This window comes from Musa acuminata, chromosome BXJ2-4 (assembly GCF_036884655.1).
Source record: "Musa acuminata AAA Group cultivar baxijiao chromosome BXJ2-4, Cavendish_Baxijiao_AAA, whole genome shotgun sequence".
NCBI classification, from domain to species: Eukaryota; Viridiplantae; Streptophyta; class Magnoliopsida; order Zingiberales; family Musaceae; genus Musa; species Musa acuminata.
In genome coordinates this window covers 4,934,896-4,961,446 of record NC_088341.1, presented here as the reverse complement: position 1 = coordinate 4,961,446, position 26,551 = coordinate 4,934,896, and the positions used below count along the sequence as shown (strand labels likewise).

At 39.1% G+C, this 26,551-nt stretch overlaps 3 protein-coding genes across 5 annotated transcripts; 1 reads left to right on the top strand and 2 right to left on the bottom strand.

The window, feature by feature from the left end:
* On the bottom strand, positions 1-15,921 carry LOC135586803 (uncharacterized). 3 transcript variants are annotated; one of them, XM_065103081.1, is made up of 20 exons: positions 15,427-15,919; positions 13,225-13,377; positions 11,890-12,068; positions 10,227-10,334; positions 7,634-7,804; positions 7,017-7,559; positions 6,838-6,912; positions 6,633-6,761; positions 6,445-6,519; positions 6,142-6,351; positions 5,802-5,954; positions 5,486-5,718; positions 5,244-5,361; positions 4,997-5,135; positions 4,470-4,674; positions 4,289-4,394; positions 4,061-4,201; positions 3,854-3,977; positions 3,656-3,772; positions 1-741 (listed from the first exon to the last, which is right to left on the bottom strand). In XM_065103081.1, the coding sequence occupies exons 1-20, from the start codon at positions 15,662-15,664 to the stop codon at positions 359-361; spliced, it is 3,600 nt and encodes a 1,199-aa protein (XP_064959153.1). In that variant the 5' UTR covers positions 15,665-15,919; the 3' UTR covers positions 1-358. The 3 variants fall into 3 exon arrangements, 2 of the variants coding, with proteins under 2 accessions (XP_064959153.1, XP_064959154.1); XM_065103082.1 differs by lacking the exon at positions 4,289-4,394 and having other exon boundaries at positions 4,061-4,106; XR_010485820.1 differs by lacking the exons at positions 1-741; positions 3,656-3,772; positions 4,289-4,394 and having other exon boundaries at positions 3,875-3,977; positions 15,427-15,921.
* Positions 15,922-17,213: 1,292 nt separating this feature from the next.
* LOC135609631 (receptor protein kinase-like protein ZAR1) lies at positions 17,214-20,763 on the top strand. Its single transcript, XM_065103083.1, has 2 exons — positions 17,214-18,936; positions 19,468-20,763. Exons 1-2 carry the CDS (start codon positions 17,499-17,501, stop codon positions 20,109-20,111), a joined length of 2,082 nt encoding a protein of 693 aa, XP_064959155.1. The 5' UTR covers positions 17,214-17,498; the 3' UTR covers positions 20,112-20,763.
* Positions 20,764-22,424: 1,661 nt separating this feature from the next.
* On the bottom strand, positions 22,425-23,863 carry LOC135609632 (AP2/ERF and B3 domain-containing transcription repressor RAV2-like). Its single transcript, XM_065103084.1, has one exon. The coding sequence runs from the start codon at positions 23,723-23,725 to the stop codon at positions 22,646-22,648; it is 1,080 nt and encodes a 359-aa protein (XP_064959156.1). The 5' UTR covers positions 23,726-23,863; the 3' UTR covers positions 22,425-22,645.
* Positions 23,864-26,551: the final 2,688 nt, after the last annotated feature.

The window sequence follows — 26,551 nt, the reverse complement described above, 5'->3', positions numbered from 1 at the left end:
GACTTATAATTGCAAAAGTTTACTGAAGAAAATCCATCTCAAGTTTTAGCCGTGTTTATTACAAGAACATCTAATCAGCTCTAATCATCCAACTTGGACATCTCATCGATCATAAAGGCCTGAAAAACAAGTCGTCTGACAATGCAATATAAAGTTCAAAGAGGTGCAAAGTTTATTCCTTCGGTTCAATTTCATTATATTACGATGAATAACCTCGAGTATCAAAAATGTCACTTATTACAAATCAAAGACTATTAATTAGAGAGTAAAGCAAATCTCTGTTGCACCTGTGGAGTCATTCTGACTGTATTGAGAACTTTCCTCGGGAGAGTATTGACCAAAGGTGTCTCAGGGCTCTTTAGCCCGACTGTCTTGTAGGCTCCTCGGAACCCTTACCTTTGCCTCTTAAAATGTCACTGAAACTGCCCCTCAACATTTTCCTGAACCTTGTATCATCTTGCTGGGCTGGTGGACTTGGCTGTGGCGAAGCAGCATATTCGTGCGTGTCACCACCTTCTTTCTTTCCTAGACGGCCAGTCTCACCAAAGAAACTGCTAACTGAAGATGCAAGACCGATATGGCCTCCCATCGCTTTACTGATGTTTTCAAATGCCCCACCTGACCTCTCCTTCAGTATAATTTCCAATGCTTCCTTGTGAGCAGGATCTAGAGCATCCAGGTCTTTCAAAAGGTTTTGGATAGTGGGTACAAGGAAATCACGGATACTGGTGGCAGGAAGATCTGCAGAAAATGGAAAAGTCTGGCGAGAGTTCATATGCAAAATAAATATTGGAGTTCTTATAGATTCATAAACTAATCATGACTTGTCAACAGGAAGATCAACTCTATTCTTAAGAACACTTCCTGGTGCTTTCATATTGCCATGTCAAAAAAACAAAAAGTACACATCAACAAAAATTGTAGAATTAGTAATCAACACTCAGGACTGAAATCGAAAAGTTCCGCTTCTTGGAATAAAAAGTTAATATTTGAAATTATCTACTTAGGTGAAAATGAAACATAAATTGTAAGTCCAATGCAACAAACTCTTGCCGATATGTGATCTATGAAGGTTTAATGAATGCAGTCTTAATGCTGCAATCTTTTTCAAGTTCTTCCATGACTAGAACTAGAACTAATCATCCAGGTCAGAAGGAGCAACTCTAATGACATCGGCAGAGACTTCCAAAATGAAATATGTAAGGACCATGCTGTTATGCCGACTGAATCACCACTATAAATTTTCTGGGGTGTTCTAGTCCATCACAGACCTAATATGTGGGGCTTAGATATGTGGGTTTCACCACATCAGGTATTACAACCCCAGAAAATTTTATTGGAGTGATCCAGTTGATCTAGATAGCATTTCCCCATCTGAATAGGTTTCAAGAAATCATAGATAACCAGCTACAATAACAACAGTCCTGCTTTAGCATGACTCTGGGTTTGTTGCTTGCACTTCTCTAGCAGATGGAGAATTATCATATTCATATCAAATGGCCGAAGCTTATAATCATGCAAACCAGAGTGCTTTCGTCAAACTTATAGCTCCCTGACATTGAAACAGATAAAGCTCAACTACACCAGCCCTTTCCTGAACACCATAGGGCTAGTAGTCCAGAATAAGCAATCTGAGATTCGGAGTTAAGTGCCAGAAGAGCAAAATTAATAGTCAACTAAGAATTTGCTTTTTGCTATGTTCATCTACTTTACTGTTTTAGTTACTACACTAGGCTTACTAAATCAAAACTGCAACCACATTATGATTGACCTTTTTCTTCATATTTATTTCTGGAAGATGAAAAAATTTTGCAAACTAAGCCTACTCCCCTTTTAAAGGAATAAAGGGATTATCCATTCATGGCCTATGGTGTTCTTACCTGCTTGACCTATTACTTGTGTGATAGTCCTGGTGTAAGTTTGTCTTCATTATAGCCAAAGTTTGCACTCAACAGAAGCTAAAGAAAACTGATCCATGAGGACAACACAATGACTGATGGCACAATATGCTTGGTCTAGCCCTTGGTCTTCAGTGCTCAAGAACTATGGCACTGAAGACAAATTATATTAATTATGTCAACATCTATAAAGGCTAAACAAAAAGACTGGTCCAGTAGAAGTTATATGTCAAAAAGTGAAAATAGACATTCAAGTTTAGGAAATGATAATTAGGAAAAACATCATATCCAAATTGTAAAATCCACAAAGAATTCTGGTAGTTAATTATAGCAGTCACTGGTAAAGGAGGGACTCGGTGGATGAAGCTCCCACCTATGTGGAGTACAGGGAAGATAAATATATATAGATTTACCTCTACGAGTAGAGGCTTTAACACTAACAACCCAAGTTCAACAGTGGCAATCTTGCAGCGTTAAGGTTGCCCTGTTGACTTTTCTAACTAGAACAATCAAGACTCGTCTAAAAGAGAAATATTTGAAGGCATAACAAATAAAGTTTCATGCACATGTGCTACTTAGATAAATGAATGATAGCAGAAGATAAATACAATGTAAACATGATAATGTAAGATGAAAATCATTGTTAGAAGTTATAACAAAGTAATACATGAAAAATATATATCAATATTTATCTTGCAGCACATACGTTACAATTTCTTTTAATGTTAGGTTTACATTTAGTAAAATAACAAATATATGATTTTGAAGATCTAGTGGTAGGAATCAATGAGTAATGTCAAAAGAATTGCTTATATGAAACCTTTGAAAGAAACTAGTGCAAAATCCTGCTCACTGTTGAGAAATTCTGGCACTAATGAAGATCAGAGAATGGATAATCAAAAATGGAATTTTCATGTAAAATTAATCAGCAAAAGACTCACTAAATAACAAGAATTTGTGAATTTCATGCAACAATTTGAACTGCAACAGTGTTTCTTTAGTAAATGTGAGGTGAGTATGCAAATAAGATCATGTGAAACCAGGAAAAGGATAGATGAGAAAGGACGACAAAGTTTGGGGTACAGAAGACTCAACTTAAAAAGAGAATAGAAGATTAAATAAGTATCCAGGGACATGTGTCCACCATTGCCAAAGAGGAGAAATACTTCTTTACCTGTAGTTAATATTATAAAGAACATGGACAGAGAAAGTCATTTTCTTTCTTCAACAAAATTAAGTTTCTAAGTCTTTACCTTGAGCGAACATAAACAGGAGATTCTTTGGGAAGGATTAGAGTATACAGCCTTATCCCTACAAACAGGAGATTGTTTCTTAATCTGTCAACCAAATAACAAGAAAATAAACCAAGGAAGGTGATTCATCCAATTTACCTAAATCTGATTGACCAATACAAACCAGAAAGTTGTCAATAGTAGCCTTTTGCTAGTCTTTTTATGTCCCAATAATTTATTGTGTTCAATTTAAGAACTTCACTGTTATCATCTCTAAAAACATAAATAGCAGTTTTTTTAAATCCACTGATATTACAGTACAACAATCAATTGGCTTATGAAACTTACCTGTTTACTTCTACAACAGAATGTTCTAGTATGTCAACATGCTCTACTGGCAAGGTTAGATGGCAATATCAGAGCATGACTGATAACTAATGATACACAACAGTAATACATTTGTCAATACTATCTTGCCAAGAAACTAAACAAAGCAAAAGGGAAATGGATCTGAAGGGAGCAAACCTGTGGCATCTAAAGCACGAACTGCCTCGCAAAATACATTTGTTTTCTCACGGCGGTGTGTGATATCATTTCCATGAGATGGCATGCAAGTAAGTTGGAAAATTTTTGATAACAGATGTAAAAAAATGTCAAGGATAAATACAGAGATTTAGAAGGAGGAAAAACCAAATTTCAGAATACCCAGAACATAAAGGATATATTCACGTAGCCTGTCTGTTGTATGTGGTACAGCCACAAGTAGTGCACGAACAACAGTAATAGTAGCTTCATGTGATCCATCTTCAAGAAAAGCATCCATTTGTATGCGTATCTTGTCAACAATCTGAAAGATAGTTGCTTTATCAGTCTACTTTTGGATATTTGTTTTAAAAACAATGGAATACTGTAATGGCAATTCCTTAATACCATATCATTTTTGAAATGCTGCGCAACAGCTCCAAATGCTTCTATGCTTGCATATTTCACATTTAAATCTGGATCAGAACCAAGAGTGACAAGAGCAGGCAAAACATGTGTAGAAGCAGCTTTTACATCAATATATGGCACCTAATTTTGCATAAATGTCATTAAAACATCCAATCATGTATAAAGAAAAAAAGAAAAGTAATTGAACTATTTGTGGCAGCAATTTACAATAACTTTCAAGAGAACTGCTGCATTGGTCTGCATATTCACATTGGCACTAACGACCATCTCCCATAGGATATTAAAAATGACTCCATGATGCTCATTGAATATGCTGGATTAAATCCAATTTTAGTGAAATCATATGAAAATAATGATCAAATACTACAAATTATTTCAAAATACTAACCAAAGGAATCGAACTGCATCAATCACCTCAGCAGTGTGATGAACAAGCCATGAACCTTCTTTAGTATTGTTTTGCACTAGTAGTTTTCTCAAGTAATCTGATAATTTTTCATGAATAGTTGGAGCACCCAAAATTCCAGATAACAACAACGGAAGAATGCACATGACAGAAAGATTCTCTGCCACAGAGGTTTTAGGTTGCAGTCCTGCAATAAAGGAAAAGAAAAGCAAGATCGGCAGTCATTACCAAAGAATGCTCACATTGCTAATGATATTATTACTTATAAAGTATAATCTTCCAAAGATGCTGTGAGCTGAATCTTAACCCATCAAGTTGGTCAACCATTATACAATCCTTGGTTCCTAATTAATAAAAAATTTAAACAGGAGAAGGGTGCCATGACGTGGGTACACAGATATGTTTAATAGGTCATAATGTAAGCTCAAAAACCTCAGAAAACTAAGCCACAATGAATTAATTTTGAAATGAAAGGATACATAATCACAAGCTTGAGATGGTCTTAATACCTTTGATTCTGGACTTCATGGATAAAGGAAAAAAGGTCAAATCTGCACCATCACCATTGCCAACAGCTATCAGGAAAACAGGAAGCATTATATGCACAAGGTATTGCTCCCCAAAGAATTCAGATACATCCAGAAGGTACTTTGTTTGCAAAGAAAAATCAAGAAATGGATGTCAGAGTTCGTTATCCAGAGAAAATGCAGCAAGTTTAAAGAGCATTAATTGAGTTAGCACTAATTACAATCTTACCCTTGTGATTCGAGTTCTCAGATTGTCTTCCTTGTGAGATAAGAGGCAGGAAAGCTGAATCAAGTCAGGAAGACAATCCACGTGCATCCAATCAAACATAGGCCAAATTGTCCGACCCCTATCCAACGTATTTGAGGAAAATGCATAAATAAGCTAATGTTAAAGCAAGATAAAACTAATTCAGAACCAATATGTTCCAGGAATGGACAGATTAGAGGGTCCTCAATTTGTGAGTAGCTAACCCTGCATATAGCTGAAGCAAAGACGTGGAGAAGAAGGAATTTTGTTGTTCTGAAGTGGTAAGAGACTCCATAGCAGAGCTAAAAGGGCATGTTTCAATAGCTTTACGATGGACAAATGGCAGCAACCCTGTCAACATCCGAAGCAGTACATCAATATTCCAGTGCTCTCGTTCTCCTAGAACACGGAGATGAGAATCTACAGATCCTTCAACTCCTGATAGAGGTGGACACCGCTGACAAATTATGTGTCAGTGTACTAGCAAGAAAGTAAAAAACCATAATGCCAAAGAGGTCTGAAGATACGAAACATAGATACCTGAGCAGAACCTAAAATGTGGGAGAGTATGACTCGTAGAACATGGTCCAGTTTAGCACCCCAATTTACTACTGCAGGAACAAGTTCTTTGATTGTGGTATCAACAACCGCTCCTGAAGGATCACATACCAACTGGAACATGAGCTCTTCAACCTATGAAACATAAAGATGAATTTTAGATAAGAATTCCAGCTGTGAGCATTTTCTTTAACCAGGAAGTGAGCCCCTAGACCACTCCTGGTGCCATTTGTTCCAGCCTATTATACAGCTTACATGTTAGACAATTCTGTGAACTCAAATTTCTGCTCCATGATGGCCTCTGAGCATTAGTGAGGCTGACCTTAAAATATTTGTCCAAATTTGGAAAGAGTGGAAGCAACAGTGCCAAGTTATGAGCAGCAGCTTCTCGAACAATTGTGGCAGAATCTTCAATTAGTTGCTGAATGATGGATAGAATAAGAGAATCACGAATTTCAGGTCGAACAAACTCTGCAAGTTCTCCACATGATTGAGCAACTAATAGCCTACGCTCCTCATATTTGTGATTAATCTGCATATCAGTTTCATAACATAGTCCCATCATGGAAAAATAAATAACAGATTGCCTAAATAGATGAAGCAGATTAAGCCAACCATTGGGTACCTGTTCCCAACACTGAGGAAGCAACTCTGTTTCAGTTCTCATCTCTCCAACATTTTTAGCTAGGCTTACACAGGCCTGAAAAGGAAAACACAGAACTCCTTAAGCTACAATTTTCTTTATTAAGAAAAATAAAGAAATAAAAAAATCTTGAAATCATTTAGTAACCATGTCTTAATGAAGTAACTCACATCCATAATGATGCGCCGCTGCTGTTCATCTGGCCGTTTTATAAGATTAAACAATGTGTGTGTTAGGGAATCTCTCACTGCGCTATCTGGATGGCGTTCAATAGCACACATAATCAATGGAAGAAGCTCCTGCATTTGTAAGTCATAAATAATATAATCTAATGTTTCAGAAAAATGGAGACAGAAAGAAACTTCAAATAAGAACCTCACGATGGTTGATCAGAACATAGGGAACAATCTTGGGTAATGCATCTGAAAGTATTTGTATGGTCTCCAGTGCCTAACAAGAAACAAGAAGCTAAACCTGTTTGCATATAATATTATATAACCACCAAAAAGAAGTATGCTAATGCTTAAAAATAACAAATGTTTTCAAGTATTTACCATCTTTTGAGTTTTTCCCCTCTTGGGACTCTCTGAATTTTGGTTCAATCCTTTATCCTCAGACTTCAATTCAGAAATGAGTTTATGAGCATTCTCTTGGTATTCAACACTATCATTACAAGAAACATTTGCTGCATCAGAAACAATATTATGAGGCCTGGATCTGACATCTTCAGAAGCTTGGTAACCATGATTCTCATCTGAATTAGTAGAAACTAAGTCAACAGATTTAGATACAACAGCTACTTCATTGATCTCAACCACTTTTTCCTCTGATTGCACATCCTCGCTAAGAGCTATAATGGGTTCTGGATTTCTTGTTGTGGAATCAACACCTTTTAAGTCTTCTAGTTCACCATATGAGGTTTTCTTTTCTTCCTTAGACTTGTCAGTATAAGGAGCCTTTGTGCTTTCACTTTCTCCAGCTGTCCAGCTTCTGCTAGCTCGGGCTCCTTCTATGTGCATCTTCAGTGCTGTGATTTCAGCTCTGCAGTCATTAAGTTGCTTTCTCTGTAGATCCATGGACTGCTTAAGATTCTGTACCTTCAGAACAACACAGATGTTAGTTCTATGCCCATGAAACTAACTTGCAGAAAGATTATGGACAGGACCGATACCAGAGTATCCTTATCTTTTAAATCCTTCTTTACACCTTCCAAGTTACTTGTTAGAACTACTATCTGACTATCAGCCAGTTCCTTGTTTTTACGCATGGACTCTTTCTCATCATTGAGCCTCTGATTTTCTTTAATAAAAAATTCATTTTCTCGAAGAAGGGAAATCTTCTCCTGCAGCAAGACAATTCATTATGAAACAGAGTCAAATGTTGCTCCATATGTTGTTTGGAATATTGTAATAGGAACTTTGCAAAAGAAAATAATATAGATGATTGTCCTTGGGTGAAAGTTATTAGTGATTCCATTAATATTGTGAAAAACTATAACCATAACATCTGCACATATTCATGTATATACATATAAATGCAATATATCAGTATGACAGATTATGGATAAACTTATATGTCAAACCTTGAAAAAAAAAAGATGTAAAAGACATTGTAAACATATAACTATCACATATGATGATGCTTGAGATTTTTTCTATATTTTTAGAATATATAGCAACATATCATGGTGAACAATAACAAGTGCGTAACTGTCATCCCTAACCTGTTCATCATGGAAAATGGTACTTCAAACCATGTTTGATGTTTCAGGTACCAGGCCTGTGCCAGTCGCCTGCTGAACCGGCATGAGTTTAGTACATCCTGATGTACAGACACATGGTATACCAGTACATGCCATATAACTTTTTCTAAGATTTGAATATACATGGTTGCATGAGCCACGATCGATGCCACTAACCCAACAAATCATCAGACTAGTAAGTGTTGTTGTTATGCATTAGTCTAGGCGAAGAACCATGCTTCAAGCGTATAGAGAAGATAAGAAGAATTTATTATAAATTATTTAATGCCATTAGTCATAGACTCCTAAAATAATGTTTCACGTGAAGAGTTTACGAACAATATAACTAGTTGTATACATATTTTGTCTAAAATCAAATTATCAGCATGCAAGATATATAAAATCTTCTCAACTATCACTGATATATTTCCAAAGCATCCTAAAAGTACTGAATCAGTTCTCTTTTCCCTTTTTGTGTCTTGCCAATACCTCCATGTTGGCATGGCAGTGTGTCATGCCTTGGCAGCAGCATGTACTGAGCCAATCAGGAGCCAGCCGGCAACCACATCACCTTGCTTCTTCCTGCCTTCTCATGTTCGTTGTATCTCCAATTGCTTTAGAGCTGCTAGGTTCTAGATCAGAATAAAGGCACAAAAAATGAACCATTGTTGACGACCACACCACCTTGTTCTCTGCCGCCATCAATGGTATAAACCTTTGCCCCAGTGAAGGTCAGGGTTTGTATGGTACACTCGACTTTTTCTATTTGATGATCAAGTGAATCTATTGGACCACAAGAAGCAGCCAGACATAGGTGTTTCTGCATTTACTTCCCCAAGCCTGAGTCGAATTGACTGCTAGTAATATAGTCTGATTGGCAAGTCAGAGTGGATCAGATTGACCTGCAAAACCAATCACCTAGGTTCAGTTCCAGGATCTTCAGCGAGATGGAGGTTGGGTCATATGCTGGTCAACACTTTACATTTGAGATCGATCAGACTCGAAATGAAACAAACCATTGACAGCTCTTGATCCCAAAATGATGAATGTAGGACAAACAATAGTGTCTCCAAGTCATTATTGCATTTCCAAACTAGACATAAGAGTTCCATGTAAGTTTGAAACTAGGCTACTAAAATTGGAATACTACCTTGTCTACTGCTAGTCATTGCGTGCTAACTATGATCTCTACCAGCAGCCAACAGACACCAAATGGTGGGCTGAGGCTGCCAATCACCAAAGGTTAGTCGAGTGGCAGCCATGATGTGCAACACCATTCTTCAGTCCGCTAATGATTAACAATCAAAATATGCCAACTGTTGGCTACAGCTACTTGTGTCCTAAAGTCTTTGACTGCTGATCGTCAAATAATTATTTATAGTGCTATATCAGCCGTTGGTCACCACTGACGCAAAAGATATTTACAATCTCCAGCATCCTGAAATGCCCTATGCTTACCTTGAAAGCGACAAAAGAAAAGAGAGATAAGACATGTTTCTTTTCCACATCTACAGTTATTAAAGAAAACTCACGGATCAAGTAACTAATTTTCCTTTGTCCATTTTATTGATAAATCAAATAGTAAACTTCACAATCATTTTCTGGAAACGTCATCCAGTAAAGTGACACTTTTTGACTGCTGCGACTACTACAAAACAAAACAAGCCCTTCATTAAGCTTGTGAAAGTATGATCTATTAATGAAAACATCGTCGACATGTATTAAACAGAAAAAATGACATAGGGCCTCGAAAGCAAATACAATGAGTGTACATGAACACCTGAATGGTATAAAATGTCATTTTGAGGGCAAAAAGCACTTTGCACAGATTTATGGATACTACAATCGAACATGGAATACAACTAATTTGGATTTGAACCAAAACTTGCCAAATAAAACAAAAAGACAACAATTGGTTGAAGTATAGTCCATCCTCAATACTTCTTCTTCATCAAATATTGCTTATTCCACAACCAAAAGAAGAAATAACTGTAAACCTGTCAGGATATGTTGGATAAAGTACCTCGGCAGCCTCTGAGGTGGATGAAAGATACTGATAATAATAACGACGCAAAGCATCAGAAACACAAGCTGAACTTTTCAGCCACACATCTAGGTTTTGATCAGTGACCTACAATACAATAAGGCAACATAAAATGTGCTCAAGCAAGTCATGCACAAGAATGAATAGAGAAAGCATTAGTATCAAGAAAAGCATAAACAGAATCAAGGAATAGGAAAATTTTAGTCAATTAATACACAGGAATGTAAATGATGTGCTTGAGAGAGCATAGATACCTATAATAAACAAGATATAACTATATATAGAACAAAAGAAAAATGTAGGTAAAAGATATTGTCATGAAGAAATTCATGCAGCAGAAGCTTAATCAAATCATATGTAATACTGCATGGAAGCACATAGTTTCCAGTTCTCATCTAAAATTATCAAAAAAGTAGAAACTAATGTCATATTAGATAGTTATAATCACTGAAATAGCAGATTATAAGGATGCCATGTGCATCAGCTTTCTGTACCATGTTAGAAAGTGTAATTGTTGCAATGGGGGATACTGAGACTTGCTAGCATGGTATTCAAAAGCCATGTTCCCACCATGGAAAAAACATAACCTCTGCTTACTAATACAAGTGTTCTTTGAGTCCTTCACTTCACATACTCGGAATTATTGCAATGAAGGTGTCAACCTCTCTTGTTTCACTGAAGTAGGAAAATCTTGACAATCCATCTAAAAAGATTTCATCCTTTAGAAAAAGATAACATTGATTTACACACGTGTTCCCCATTCATGTCCAACTAAAGCTTATACCAACATGGTTTCCTATTATCTATTGCAATCATGCTGCAAATCGTGATCATTTTATAAAACTAGTCAAAATCATGAGAAATCAATATTTCATAAACTATCATATCTACATACTAAACAGATCCTCTAAACCCATGCACATCAGAAAATTAGTCTTTGTTTGTTGCAACGCACAAAAACCCCAAAGCGCCAATCTATCAAAGGCTTACACCAAGAATCGCATATGCTGGCCATCAAGTATATCAACTATAAGATACCGAATGCATCAGTGTCTGGGAGTGTCGAGTATGAAGTGGTTTATAACAGATACCTCAGCAACTTTTGCCAGTATGTAACCATCAGGGATGTGTCATGACATAAAATCATACACGAAACAGAACAAGTATGATTATAGTATTGAATAAAAAGAAATAAGTGCAAATGAGAGTACTAGGCAAACATAGGTAGAATTGCATGTGTGGAAATATAGGACAGATGTGTGGAAAAAGAAAAGGTAGAACCCAAGAAGTTAGCCAATAGCATATGAAAATAGATTTGTGTGAACCATGTGATTCCAACAAACAAATTTGAAATGCACAAAGCAACAAAGAATATGAGGAGAAACTAGATACCAGCAGAGTAAATATATCATTTTTTCTTCTGGCAGTTGTCTTTCACAGTCCTGATTTTTTGTTGATTAATCGATGGAACATGATTAAATAGTACAGCTAAAAGATTTTTTAGCTTTGTGTTAAGGCTGTCCTTTACTTGAAATGAATATTTATAAATTTATTATGTGAAATGAATAATCAGCCTGCTGATATAGTTGAACTAGAAACTTTTCTATAAATTTTTGCAATCATACAATAAAGATCTACTCACCTCTTCAAGAAATGTCATAGCTGTAAGGCGGTACCCAGCAAAGAGCAAGTATTCCTTCACAGCACAATTTAGATCTTTCCGTTCAGTGTCCTTTAACGGGCCTAAAGAGACATAAGAGATCTTCCTCGTGTTATGTAGAGTTGTAGGGCCATTAGTCACCGAAATATCTGAACTGGACCCTGAACTAGAATTTAAGAATAGCATTAATGTAATGTTCTCATAAAATAATATTTTCAAGACAAAGGCACAAAATAAGTATTAATCATTTAGCAACCCATTGATATGATAAATCTCATGCAATATGCATGTAAAATACAAACCAAGAACATACAGTTACAATTGCCAAAATGTCATGAATTTAAATTGATAAAAAAATGACAATAGCAAGATAATAGTTTTCGAACAAGATGAAAGCATGTTTGATGCGGGCATTGAGTTTCGAGAGATTATGAGCTCTTACCACCTATGTTATTATTTTGTACAATCTACTTTATGGATCACAGGCATTATATACAAGTTTATGGTTGATGGAGGCATCTACTACATAAACATTAATGTAAAAGGAGAGTGAGTATATGTTTGTTAAGAGTTTACATACTAAACAAAATGTAACTTGTTTTACATTTTGATGGAGCCATCTACTACACATGCATTAATGTAGAAGGAGGGTGAGTATACGTTTGATAAGAGTTGACAGACTAAACAAAACAAAACTTGTTTTACATTTTGTTCATAGACATGTTTTCATTCTCATAGATTACTCACTTTGAAGCTTTTAAAAAAGAAAACAAACTTATTGTCAGAAATTTGATCCATGAAGAGATCCAACATAGGACCCACCATAATTATGATACAAGCCTGGTTATATCTAAGATTGCTTCAGAAGTTCCATCTTGTTCTATTAAGTTCAAAATTACCAAGCAATCAAGTAGACAGTGAAAATAGTACACATATTACAAAAAGAAAATTCAAAAAAATTAAGATTTTATTAACATAATGATCAAAAGATCTCAACATTATGCATGCCAGCACCTTAGGATTTTCTTTTCCTGTTTTTATCTAGGATAGATGATTTCTGTTTAGTAACCCATAATCTGAAATCACAGTGTGCAACAAAACATTCTTATACCATCTTGATTTTACTATCTAGCCACAATAGTAATGCATTTACCTTAGGTATGAGTTCAACTGTTTGATTCTAAAATAAATACCTAGCAGAAAGATTCTAAATCACTGACAGGATGGACTATTGTAAATTAATTGTATCTAACACATTTTCATCTATTGCATGCTTCACACAAATCATAGGGATTATATTAAACATTAAGAACGGACCATTAAGGTCATCAGGAAAATATTGTTTTTGCTTTTGTAACTCCTCCCTGAGTCTTGACAAGTCTTCTTGGGCTAAACGAAGCTCATATTCAGTGATTGCCAACTTTTCTTCTACTGTTACTTTCTCTTCTAGCACATTTTGTGCATCTGCAACTGGAACAAGTTCAAGAAATATCATATGAATTAATCACACAAACCATGAGCCAACTGCAGTTGATGGAACCAAATTTATCACATACAATCAACAAAACAAAATTACATTTTTGGACATAAAAAACATAGAAGTTCTACTTTATGTTGCTTGAACTACCAAGTCCAATGATCACAATTGGAACTTAACAATTTGATGTAGGATGAAAGGATGAAGGGGCTCTAGGTGCAAAGAAAATACGTATTTTGTTTCATAAAGGTGGAAGAAAAAAGAGAGAGAGGAGAAGACAAATACCACTCTCACTCTGGTTCTAATGCATCACACAAACCTTGTTCCTACACAGGATAAGCATCATGCATGGATGATGACATCAAGCCATCAAACCTTGTTCCTACACAGGATAAGCATCATGCATGGATGATGGCATCAAGCCATCAGGGGATATGTACCATATTCTGGACTCTTAAGAATCGCCCCTAGGAATGAATGTCTTATACATCCATACACATAATAAGAGAAGAAATTTTTCATTCATTTAGTCATGTCCTTCACTACAACTCTTCCAACTTTTCTTAGAACTCTCAAGTACAAGAAGAGAAAAGAAACAAAATTTCTAATTCTTAAAATCAATGGTTAATCATACTGATCATCCTGTTTACCATTTCTGTAGAATCTTAACTTCCATTTTCACTTCATAAAATGATCTTACTAGATAGCAAAATCTTCAACGGGAATTAATTGCCTTTCATGTAGAGCATCTTCAGTCAACATTATCTTCCATTTTCTTAAATTTTAACTCAGCTTTTATTTCCTCCTTGGTCAATCTTGGTATGTGATGTAGAAATGCATAAAATGTTGTCCTGATTCAAATGATTACATTTGTCGAAAACATCAAATCAACAGGATATTGTAAAGATCAAATTACAACAAAAGATCCTGCATCACAGTTTTTCTTTCCTTTTTTGGCAGAGGAAGAAATCTGCAAACTTATCGACCTCAACAACTGCAACTAAAAATTGTCATATATTTTATAAAAATACTCGTAAAATCTTAAATTTACTATAATTGAATAGAAATTTTCAAATCCAAGGTTTTTGTTGTATATAGTCTAATGGATTTCTATTACTATACTTAAAAAACAGTCCTAAAAATATCTCAACGCTGATAAACCTAGGAATTTGTATCAAAAGTGTCCAACATTTTGAACTTATAATCGACCAAGAATGGTAAAGGAAAAGCTAAGATCACTGTTCCAAAGTTATGGTGACCTGAAATTGAGTTATGGATCACCAAATTTGGCTCCAATTATATTGGCTGCAACGAAACATCAAATAATAGTGGGAAACAACATGACATTTGAGGATCTGAAAACGTCTAGTGGTAGAAGTTGCAAGTAAGTCCATAAAGTTTACATATTTACTCAAAAAAGATATCACAACTTGGTCAAGCTTCAAAGAAGAGTCAGAGGAACCGACAATAATAAATTTCAGGTTGCTAGAGAGTTTCCAGGAGATCCATCACGTTAAAAAATAACATCTTTAGACGTGAATGGATCATTTTGAAAAAAAGAAACCGAACGAAGAGGATCAAAGAATCCAAAATAGTTGCATCAGAGTCTTGACAAACAGATAAACACACATCAATAGCAACCCAATGATCTTATCATTATCCATGTCCATTGCCAAATGGCCGCATAAGAGTACCGACCGATCATGAAGATCGATCGCATAATGATATTACAATTTAAATTGCTGAAACAAATCCAGTCGTTGTTATCATGAAAATATATGATCAATCGAATGGCCTAAAAATCTCGGATCAATCTTACGCAAATGAAACAGCAGGCACGTTCACCTCAAGGCTGGTCTTGTTTGTTTAGACGTCATCAAACATGTTCTACACAAATCATATGGATGCCTTGGCTGTTTAACGCCACAACAATCATAAGAACGTGATTCCTTTTTTCAAGAAAAACCATTTGGCGAAACGGAATGAGACAAGAAGGGGTCCAAAAGGGGATCAGGAGGAGAGGAAGGGTCTGCGAATCGAACCTCGGAGGGCGTTGAAGCGGGAGATCTGGTCGGAGGGGAAGAGGGCGGGGTCGGCGAAGAAATTTCGGAGGCGGATGGCCTGGTCATGGTGGCCGTCCTCGACCAGCTCGTGGAGGAGCTCGAAGGCCGTGAGTAGGTAGTTCTCCTGCAGCAAGAAGTTCACCACGCAGTTGCACAGCGACGTCCGCTCCACGTCCATCGCCCGCCTCGACGCCGGATCCCCCATCCCTCCTGCCATTCCCTCCTCCTGAAACGAAAATGGATCCCTCCTCCGGTCGTCTTCTCACACCATACGGGGGAGAACGAGATCGAGCGCTATCATATGGCGAAAGAGAATGTCAAATGTCGATGCGGAACAACAGATGAGGTTTCACGGGTCACCACCACACCACGGAAGGCGCGTCGTCGTGGGGAACTAGCGAGAGAGGGAGAAGGAATAGTCGACGCTTGCCTCCTCCGTGCGCGGAAAGGAGACGGGTCCGTGTTTGGATCCCCCCGCCTACCTTAATCGATGTGGCGTTTAGAGTTGACTTAGATTGCGATTTGTGATCCTAATTAATCTCGATATGTGATAGCATTATAACAACTGTTATAATATGTTAACGCGTTTACGCTCATTATAACAGCTGTTATATGGTGATGGTTTCAAAATTGAGTTGATCAATTATCTACCAAATTACTTATTCGTGAATGGCATCAACAGTTGCATTGCTTTTGTTTAGCTGACTATTTTCTCATGGAATCAGGAAAGGGAGACACACCCAATAAGTTGACAGAGTGGCATATATCCGTTGAGGATTTGAACCAAGTGGTACGTGTCTTTGAAATTTGATATTAAAAAAATACACTAATAATTAAAAGAGAATATAGGAAGCATTAAATATTTCGATAGATACGGCAAAATAATTAAGGGAGGGAATAATAGGATCAATCACGAATACACTAATAATTTGGTCAATGCAGTCAACATTTTTATGCCTCAGCCCAGCCCAATAATTGGACCGGCCCAGTAATTTCCAACCTGGTTCTCCCCGAACCGGTTGGTCGACATCAACCAAACTGGTCCAGGCTCAAACCAACATTTGATTGTACGCGTGCACATATTCAAGGACTGCATTTACCAAAATACCCCCGGTTTCCTTCCACAAAATCTCACTTGTAGGCAAAACTATAAATATATAACCATAATCATAATTATATATTCTAAAATTTTAGTAGTAGCCAAATATACATGTCTCATAGTTAGTCTCAATCATAATAATAATAATAATAATAATATCTTAATTATTTCAGATAGGATCTTTTATCATCATTAAGCTATGTAAAAAATAAATAAATTTTTAGATCTCTCTATAAGACTAATTATCTTAGCTCTTCTAATTATAATATTAATAGGTTTTTTACTTATATCATCTTAAATTTCTCATTGAATCCTTATTTAATACTACATCTAATTGTACATAAATAATTTTTATTTAATTATTTTAGAACCTCTATAAATATCAACCTCAACATCCCTGTATACATTAGTTAAATATTATTCGACAATTAATAAAATATAATATTTTAATTATATTATGTTTCTCTTTTTTTTCATGAATAATGTGCATTTTTTGGGTGAATATAAACAGAGAGAATATACATGGGTGTATGTTAATCAATAGAAGGACTATGTTAAAATTACAGGGATAAATATGTCATTTTGAAACTTGATAGATATTAGATATGACACCAACATGTCCTTTGGCAAGGGATCTGAGTTCTACACGTTGGCACTGGGAATCCCACTAAGCCCGACTGCCTCTGACCTCTACTTTGTTGGCTTTCATTCACTCTCTCTTTCCCAGGCCAAAAGACCCCTCGCCTCTCACCATCACTGCAGCTCCCAAAGCTCCCGACTCCTCCCTTCTCCACTGCCCTCTGCCCCGCACAAGGTAGGCCGCTCGAGATCACCCGTTTCTCTCCTCTCCACGCCTTAATTTTCTGCTGCGGTGTAAAGATTATTCAGTGTTTATATGGTATTCGTATCTCTGTGCTCATTCTTCTAACGGTCAAATCCTTGGCACCCTTTCATGGCCTTGTCATCATCTTTGCTGCTTCTCTTCCTCTTCTGCAATGTATCTCTTCTTTTTGCTGTTGGTGGACTGAACAGTGAAGGCACAGCCCTCCTATCGTTCAAAGAAGCCATCAGAGGAGACCCCAAGGGCTCCTTGGGAAACTGGAACTCTTCCGACGAGAATCCCTGCTCCTGGAATGGGATCACCTGCAGAGAAGGCTCAGTGGTCGCCTTAAGCCTGCCAAAGAAGAAGCTGGTGGGCTACCTCCCCTCTGCCCTTGGCTCCCTCCAATCTCTCAGGCATGTCAACCTTCGGAGCAACAGGCTCTTCGGCAGCCTTCCTGCCGGCCTCTTCGCCGCCCGAGGGCTCGAAAGGTTGGTCCTTTTTGGGAATTTCCTGTCCGGTTCAATCCCGCCGGCGATCGGTGAGCTTCTGTACCTCCAAAGCTTGGACCTTTCCAGCAACTTGTTCTCCGGTTCGATACCGCGCTCTTTGGTCCAATGCAAGCGATTGAAGGCCCTTGTCTTGAGCCATAACAACTTCACCAGTTCTCTGCCCCTTGGCTTTGGTAGCAGCCTTGTAGGATTGGAAAAGCTTGATCTTTCTTACAATGGATTCAGTGGTCCGATTCCGGGTGATATTGGTGATCTTCCTAATCTTCAAGGAACTCTGGATTTGTCTCACAATAGGTTCTCCGGCTTCATTCCGCCGAGCCTGGGGAACCTGCCTGAGAATGTTTTCATTGACCTGACCTATAACAATCTTAGTGGGCCAATACCCCAAAATGGGGCTCTGAAGAGCAGAGGACCGATGGCTTATGTCGGAAATCCTGACCTTTGTGGCTCGCCATTGCAGACCCCGTGTCCTTCTGATGTGCTCTCGCCCAAGGAAGATGACACTCATAGTGGAAGAAGTAGCAGTGAAGGACTAAGTAATGCTGCAGTGATTGCAATTGCGGTGAGTGATGTGCTTGGAATTGGTTTGATTGCATTATTGTTCTATTACTTTTATCGCAAGGCAATTGCTTCACTAAAGACCAAGGAAGAAGGAGAGCGTTCTGACAAAGGGTTGAAGGGCAGGAAGGAATGCATGTGCTTTACAAAGGAGTCAGGCGCATTATCGGAAAATATTGAGCAATATGAGCTAGTGCCATTGGATAAGCATGTGACTTTTGATCTTGATGAGCTTCTTAAGGGGTCAGCTTTTGTTTTGGGGAAGAGTGAAATTGGTATTGTCTATAAGGTTTTGCTGAACAATGGACTTACTGTAGCTGTTAGGAGGCTGGGGGAAGGAGGATTACAAAGGTTTAAAGAATTCCAAACTGAGGTAGAAATGATTGGGAAGGTTCGACATCCCAATATTGTTACTCTAAGAGCTTATTTCTGGTCGGTTGATGAGAAACTACTTATCTATGACTACATTCATAATGGAAACCTCTCTACTGCTCTACATGGTATGCTTTCGGACCACTTATTTTCTTTTGATACTTGATGATATCTTCCATGTTCATAGGTAACTAAAGATAATATTCAGTTTCCAATGAAGAATACAACTAACCTTGGTTTTAATCCAAGGAGGATTTTCCACACTGGATGTTTTAGTGTATTTTCATTTAATGCTGTTTGTACTTTCCAACTTCATCAAATTCAAATGAAATCTAAATCATTTTTAAATTAAAAGGATATTTCTAAGAACTGGATACACCAAATTTGTTGGTGACTGTTCATCTTTAAGAAGTATGGTTTGACATTGATTCAACTTCAATCTCATGACTGGTTTCCCAAGCCTATATTGACCTTGTAGTCTTTTCTGTGTGAGAGATGAATTTCTTGCTCATAAAAGTATCCGTAGCAGGCTGGAGCACTTTGACAAACTAGTTAATTCACATCTCTAGAGTAATTTGGCTAATCAACATCTTCTATGGTTCAAACTTTTACATGCATATCATTCTCATTATATTTCTCGATATTGTGGCTAATAACAGGGAAAGCTGGAACAGGGGATTCTGCACCACTATCATGGGAAGTACGCTTGAAAATCATGAAGGGAGTAGCAAAGGCCTTGGCTTTCCTCCATGAATTTAGTCCAAAGAAGTATGTTCATGGAGATCTCAAACCTAACAATGTACTTCTTGGACTGAACATGGAACCCTACATATCTGACTTTGGGGTTGGGCGTCTGGCAAACTTAGCTGAAGGATCTCCATTTCTGCAGTCAGATAGAGTATTTGCTGAGACAACTGCTAGCCAACAATCGGATGTTGCATTTGGTCGCATCATAACCAAAGGATCATGTTATCAGGCTCCTGAGGTGTTGAGGACCATGAAACCATCTCAAAAATGGGATGTTTACTCGTATGGAGCGATCCTACTAGAACTGATTTCTGGCAAGTCCCCACTTGTTCTTTTGGAGACTACGGAAATGGATTTGGTTCGTTGGGTCCAGTTTTGCATCGAAGAGAAGAGATCCCTCTTGGATGTTTTGGACCCTTTCCTAGCTCAAGAAATAGATAGAGAAGATGAGATTGTTTCAGTGCTAAAAATTGCTTTGGCTTGTGTGCAAGCTAATCCTGAAATGAGACCATCAATGTGGCATGTTGCCGATACCCTGGAAAGATTGATCAACTGAATTCAAAGGTGCTCACAAGGACCAAAAAGCAGTTTGAATGTAGGAGGTGACTACTTTTCCATGTCTTTCCCTGTCAATCATTCCAAGCGCAATCCTGGTAAACCATCAGTCAGTATCACCATGAATGGAGAATGTTGATTGAACTTGTTGCTCATTAGATAACAAAGAGACATCTTGATTCAGTGATTTTGCAACTGTACTGGTTTCTAGAGTCTGTGCCTTGGTTTTGATCAGTAGTGCTTGTAACTTTTAGTTTCACCTTTTTCATAGCCATAGTTTAATGTGTTCTTTATTATGGAGCTTGGGTGGTCCTCAGTTGGCATGTCTGAATGTAGGAGGTGACTACTTTTCCATGTCTTTCCCTGTCAATCATTCCAAGCGCAATCCTGGTAAACCATCAGTCAGTATCACCATGAATGGAGAATGTTGATTGAACTTGTTGCTCATTAGATAACAAAGAGACATCTTGATTCAGTGATTTTGCAACTGTACTGGTTTCTAGAGTCTGTGCCTTGGTTTTGATCAGTAGTGCTTGTAACTTTTAGTTTCACCTTTTTCATAGCCATAGTTTAATGTGTTCTTTATTATGGAGCTTGGGTGGTCCTCAGTTGGCACTTCATTAAGGTTGTGTTGCTTGGTAATATAGGAAAAATACATTGAAGAAAGGTATGGCTGTTGTTTCTCCTGTCATGATAAAATCTTTGCTCAAGATGATCTGATACATCTTAGTTGAATCACATACCTCAACTTTTCTTTGGCTTGTCTGTCACAGATTCTTGAAGAATGGCCTACCTTTTTGCTAATAATTTACTGTTTAGCATAGATTTTTATAATGGTCATTAGCCTGTTTGCAGAATCTTGTCTTAGTCTTACCATCCATAATCTATTTTGATGAACTCATTAGGACTTATCTTAGCTTCCATGTCTTGGTGCCACAACTTTTTTCATGTCAAGGACACACCCAACCAGGCTTGCAGAGCACCCAGGAGACTTTTGTACAGCCTTATCTTTCTGCTGGGACTCATCATCAAAAGGCTTCCTTTGGACCAGCAATACAATGGTGGAGGTTGCTCATTTGATGTAGCTTTGGACAGATCCATTTTTCATTATAATTCTTTTCTGATGAAATTATGGGTTGTATTATCCAACAAAAATAATAAAAGAATATTATGATATACAACTACCAGAGGAAAGAGAAGATAGGAACTCAACAAAGTCTGCCATTCACATCCTAGAACAAACATAATCTCACACCTCCATCATGTTTGTAGGCTTTAGAACAGAACTAAAAGGACCAAACAAAAACTCCTTCAGAGGTCAGATATGATCAATCCCAAAATAGATGTATATAAAGCATCTGAGCCTTTCTTAGAAGAGAATCCATGAACTAAAACTGGAGGAATAGAAAGCAGTGTTTCAGGTGTAATGGTGCAAGACCTGAGATTTCTACTGCAACTCCTTCAGAAGTCAGATTCTTGCTGCAAAATCAATGTCACGCAGGAAGTTCTGTCAAACAAGAACAGTAGGCATTAAATGATGACGAAGACGAAGGCTTGGCTGAGTCAACCATAACACCATCATCATCGACGTCTGGGTAGTGTCTCATTCTGAAAGCGATGTAGGTCGAGAAGATCCAACCATGTGGCACAGCTGTGTAGAATTCTATTAATCATATAATTAAGCCATCCAGACTTTGACCACAACTGGGCCTCAAAATCTATCTCATCAGCTCCCTCTCTGTCGCTGGTTACTGAATGTTCTGTTGTTTGCCGTGAGATTTCATGATCTTGACCTGTTTCTTAGATAACCGATCTCTATCTACTTTGCCATCCGAACTACCTGAAACATACTTGAAGAACCTGGTGATCCACAAGACACCACATGAAAGGTCTGCAAAGGAAGCAACCAGGCAGCTCTTTCTCCGCCCTTCCTTGCATTCCAACCTCATATTGTTCTCAATATGTGTACTTGAAAATGACACGATAAGAATAGACTTTGACTGGCTCAGTCACCAGCAGCCAGCTTTCTGCTATGCATGCAGACAACATCTAGCACATTGACTTCGTCCAACTGCAGCTGTTTCATCCGCCGTTTGTCAGTGTGGAAGCTACTGTTTCTAACCAAGTTACAGCTTCCTGTAAGATTAGGCAGCATTCCACTGGATTGGTTGTGCTTGCTCACAAAAAACACAAGCTTACCAAACTTTATTAGTCATTCATCAGTCAATACTTACGATGCAGAGATTTCCTCTGTAACCTTCTACCTCTAGATGCCCTTTGCTGCCACTGTTCAATGGAATAGGTATCAAGGTCGTCCAGGAATCATCCATATCAGATTGATGCACTATATCTATTCTTGTACCGAAAGCAAGTTTCACAAACAGTCCATATGAACTGATTGAATCAAGAGAACAGAACAATACAAGAAAAAGGAAATAAAATTTCTGATGCTATCATTCTCTTCACTAGGCTTTTCCACCCCTCTTAATATACACAAACACTTGAAGTGATGACTACCTAACCAAACTGGCAAAGCTACAAAGCTTCGGTGCAGTGCCTCTTGATCATCCTTTGTGATGATGTCGACTTCATATGATCTCTGTTCCGCTTACCGGTTTCGCAGGAGGCAGCATTCCCGTCCACTCCATCGCCGCCGACGGGCGCTGCCGGATTTCTGACAATGTTGAAGCCGAAGAGCCTAACAACTTGAACAGGAGGCCTCTGAGTCGGAGCTACCGCGCTGCCTCGGCCAGCTCGCGCCGTGGAATCGATGAACAGCTGCTTCTCGGGGTCGGTCGATCTGTGGAAGGTGATGACGTCGCCGGCCTCGAGGCCTTTCTCCTTCACGAACCGGCTCCAGCCTTTCGTTAGCACGTAGCTCTGGCTACTGTTCCAGTATGAGTACCGGAACCGCCACACCTTCCCGTAGGCATCCTCGAAGTTGAGCATCACTCCCTTGCCGGCGGCGGCGGCGGCGCCCGTCTTCTGCAGAGGGAAGTGCTTCTCGGCGTGCTGCTTCGGTATCACTAGCCGGTTGAGCTTGCCGACGTCGCTCGGCGTGACCGCCTTGTCGAAGAGGTGCTGCCTCTGAGCTCCGACAAGCAAGCCGGTCACAGGTGCACTGCGAGGAGCAGTCTTCTTGCTATCGAGACAGAAGGATAGTCTGCTTTTCTGTAGCTCGTCGCGGTAGGTGTGCTTTCGAAGCATGTCGACGATCTCGGCCTTGGAATGAGATTCGAGAAAGGAAAGCTCGGCCGCGTCGCCGTTGTCGGCGTCGTTCAGCGGCTTGAAGTTGGTGATGGCGTCGCGGCCGCGGAACCGCTGCACGGCGACGTCGTAGGCGCACGCGGCCTCCGCTTCCTCGTTGAAGGTGCCGAGCCAGACGCGCTGGTGCTTCTCGTAGATCTGCGCGCCCCACCGGCCGTTGGGCTGGGGGACGACACCTTTGTAGTGAGACGACGGCAGCTTCCGGGACTCGGCCTCGACGCCGACCTCCGGGTCGATGACGTCGCTTGCACCGCTGCCGACGCGCTGCAAACTCTTCGGATCGGGCGACGGGACCGGACCCGTCTTCCTCATCTCGCCACATGCTTCCTCTACGGAGCTTGTCCCCATAACTCACAGCGTCTAACGAGACTCGCTTAAGACTGTGGATGATGGCTGTGAAGACAAATCTCGGAAGGAGTATATGTAAGGACTAGTCCGAGTGCTACTGCTGTAGGAGGTGATTGTTTTGTGTTGTTATATAGCAAGTTGGGCACTAGTTTTTCATATGGTAGGATATGGGAGATCTCATTGGCATGGGTGGTGTTGGTGTGGGTCAACTCATGTGAAGGTGGGAAGAAGGTTCATGTTCTGGGGAAGTGAGCTGTGCTCTCTGGTTACTTGACCTGATTCCTCGATATGAGAAGGTGGAGTGTCGTGGTGGGAGTTGGGTATGGGCGTGGGACCTAAGAAGGAAGCAAGTTGATGAGCATATGGTTCAGATGAGGATGGACCATGCTGCTTTCCTGCTGCAGAGCTTGGCATGGCCTGGCCTTCTCTGCTGCCTCTACCTCCCATCTCACTACAGGTATGTGATCACAGATTTTGACATGTAACCCAAGCAGAAACCAGTGCTCTTCCATCAATAAACAAACACTGTTGCAGAGAATATAACTCATCAGACACTCCTGTGAGAGCAGTACTAGCAGATGCATTGCGTTCTCAGATATGTAACAGGCACAATAAAAACACGATTTCCACAGGCTTTGCAGGTCAAGTGGTAAAACAAGTATTTCTTTATCCATGTTGGAAGATTCTGCAAGTGATTTGGAGTATGAGTGTTTTGTGATACATGCAACATATCTCAAATAAACTGGGGGGGGGGGGGGGGGGGGGGGGGGTGGGGTGGGGAAAGATCTCCACACCTCTTCCCCACTCCCCTCACATGGAAAGTGCATGGCACCATTGCCTCCTGCATCCCATAGAAAACATAACCAGGGGCTGGCATGGGAGAGGATAGACTTGGGCATCCCAATCCAGCAGAGAGTTCAGCTGGGTGCTGGGTGCCAAGTGGTGTCCCACCAAGCGGATGACAAGTTGAGGATGTCCTGTCCCAAAAGAGTGACCCTAAATGATGATGTAGACCAAGTCAGATATCAAACACATGTATCTTCTTTTTATTTCAAGCTGAAGGAGAAGAAACGAAGTCATGTAACAAATATTTTCCATGACAACACAATGTTTGAGTCTCTAATTTTTTTGGCTTTCGTGAATCTTTCTCATCCTCCTTTGACTGCCACCGTACTTGTCAATGACTAAGCCATTACTATGTCTTCCTGCCAACTACCTGACTAAGAATAATCATATCATTTTTGTGATGGTTTTCGTTCCTGTTTGATTCCTTACCCTTCCCACAATTTCATGCATCCACACAGGTTCATACTGAACCATGACAAAAGTCCACATCTTTTGGTGGGTTCGTTCCCATCAGAACTGCTCCGTTTCCTGTCTCATTCCTGTGATTCTGTTCGAAGCCTCATTGTAAAGCAATCATCCATGTCGATGAAGCTTATCCCGATGAGTTGTCAATGACATTATCGTGCCACAATCTCAAAGGAGTGCGAAGCTTTTTCTTCTTTCTTTTGGAATCTTTTGAACTCTTCGGTGTACTCGTCCTTCACATCTGCTTCGTACGAACAAGGCACTGATTCCATATTCCTCGTGCACGTACAGTAAAGCCCTACGTGACTTTGGCCAAGTGAAATGAGCACAATGATGCTGAAAGAGTGCATCTGGTCAAAAGGATGGTACCTGCACAAGAAAATTATCAATGTAGACAAATATTAGCCAAAGAAAAGTTCACCTAACGAAACTTTCCCGTCGAAATAGTATATTTATACTCTGATCCGATTGAAGTGCTCCTTTAGCTATAAATGTATTTATGTATGTTAGCAATATGTATATTGTTATATCCACATGAAACATAGAAACATATTACATCTATAGTTCGCAGGTCATTTTCTGATCCCGACAGGCGTAGTGGGTGGTCTTTGTTCATCATTATTATTTGTTTCTGGGATTACATTTGCAGGTTGAAGGTACCAATTCAGAAGCACCATAGGCATGCATTGTCTGTAGACGCCAGTGGAGTTGTCTTCTTAGCTCTCTTTAAGATATGTCCACAACTCCATCTCTGCCGATAAGCTGACAACCTTTATCATAAGTGAAGCCTGCACATGGTTTTGGTGTTACCAAACCTGCATGATCTTGTGGGAAATGGCCTTCTTAGCCACATACGTATATAGGTTTCTCCAGTTTCAGTTTGTTTCAGCATTCCAAAGGATGATTCTTATGCAGATGGGAATCATGTTGTGCTATTTGCAGATTAGGAGGTTATCAGTAGACAGAAAAGAACAGATGAAGAAGTCTCTATAGAATCAATGGATCAGTATGTCACAGAAACATAGGCATCATAGCCACATCTGCTTAGTTTTCAGGAAAAGAAAATGACATGAGAAACAAATTCTGCAATATTTTCTCTCTAACACACATTACTACTTATGGATCTTTCCATGCATGCAAGTCTACACTCTACAGGCCAGTGTTGAGATGAGGTAGGTAGATGAGACAGTCCCTGAAGCAGGAGTTAATTACAAGAGCTTGTGACCACCTAAAAGCCAAGGAGACCAGTGCATGCTCTTCTGCTCCGTCCCCATCTCTCCTCCATCACTTCCATTATTCTGAGGGCCCCAATCTGCAGCAATTTCCAGCTCCAAGAATTTATATATACTTTTATGGACCGAACTATTACTGGAATCCATAAATCTTCTTCTTGATGGTCATATCCAATGGTTTCAGCGTAGAAAAAAGAAGTGTGTGCATGATAGGTGGGACAGACATCACAGCTTGATGTTGATGAGTGCCGACATATCTGAACACAAGTTGGAACTTACGGGC

What these genes read in the sequence shown, in the direction of transcription:
- LOC135609631 (XM_065103083.1), top strand. Translation starts at nt 17,499, where the DNA reads ATGGCCTTGTCATCATCTTTGCTGCTTCTCTTCCTCTTCTGCAATGTA. An exon ending in CCTCTCTACTGCTCTACATG is followed by an intron (nt 18,937 to 19,467) that starts GTATGCTTTCGG and finishes GGCTAATAACAG; the next exon opens with GGAAAGCTGGAACAGGGGAT.
- LOC135586803 (XM_065103081.1), bottom strand. Translation starts at nt 15,664, where the DNA reads ATGGCAGGAGGGATGGGGGATCCGGCGTCGAGGCGGGCGATGGACGTG. An exon ending in TTTTCCTGATGACCTTAATG is followed by an intron (nt 12,069 to 13,224) that starts GTCCGTTCTTAA and finishes ATTCTAGTTCAG; the next exon opens with GGTCCAGTTCAGATATTTCG. An exon ending in TCGTGCTTTAGATGCCACAG is followed by an intron (nt 742 to 3,655) that starts GTTTGCTCCCTT and finishes CATTTTCTGCAG; the next exon opens with ATCTTCCTGCCACCAGTATC.
- LOC135609632 (XM_065103084.1), bottom strand. Translation starts at nt 23,725, where the DNA reads ATGGGGACAAGCTCCGTAGAGGAAGCATGTGGCGAGATGAGGAAGACG.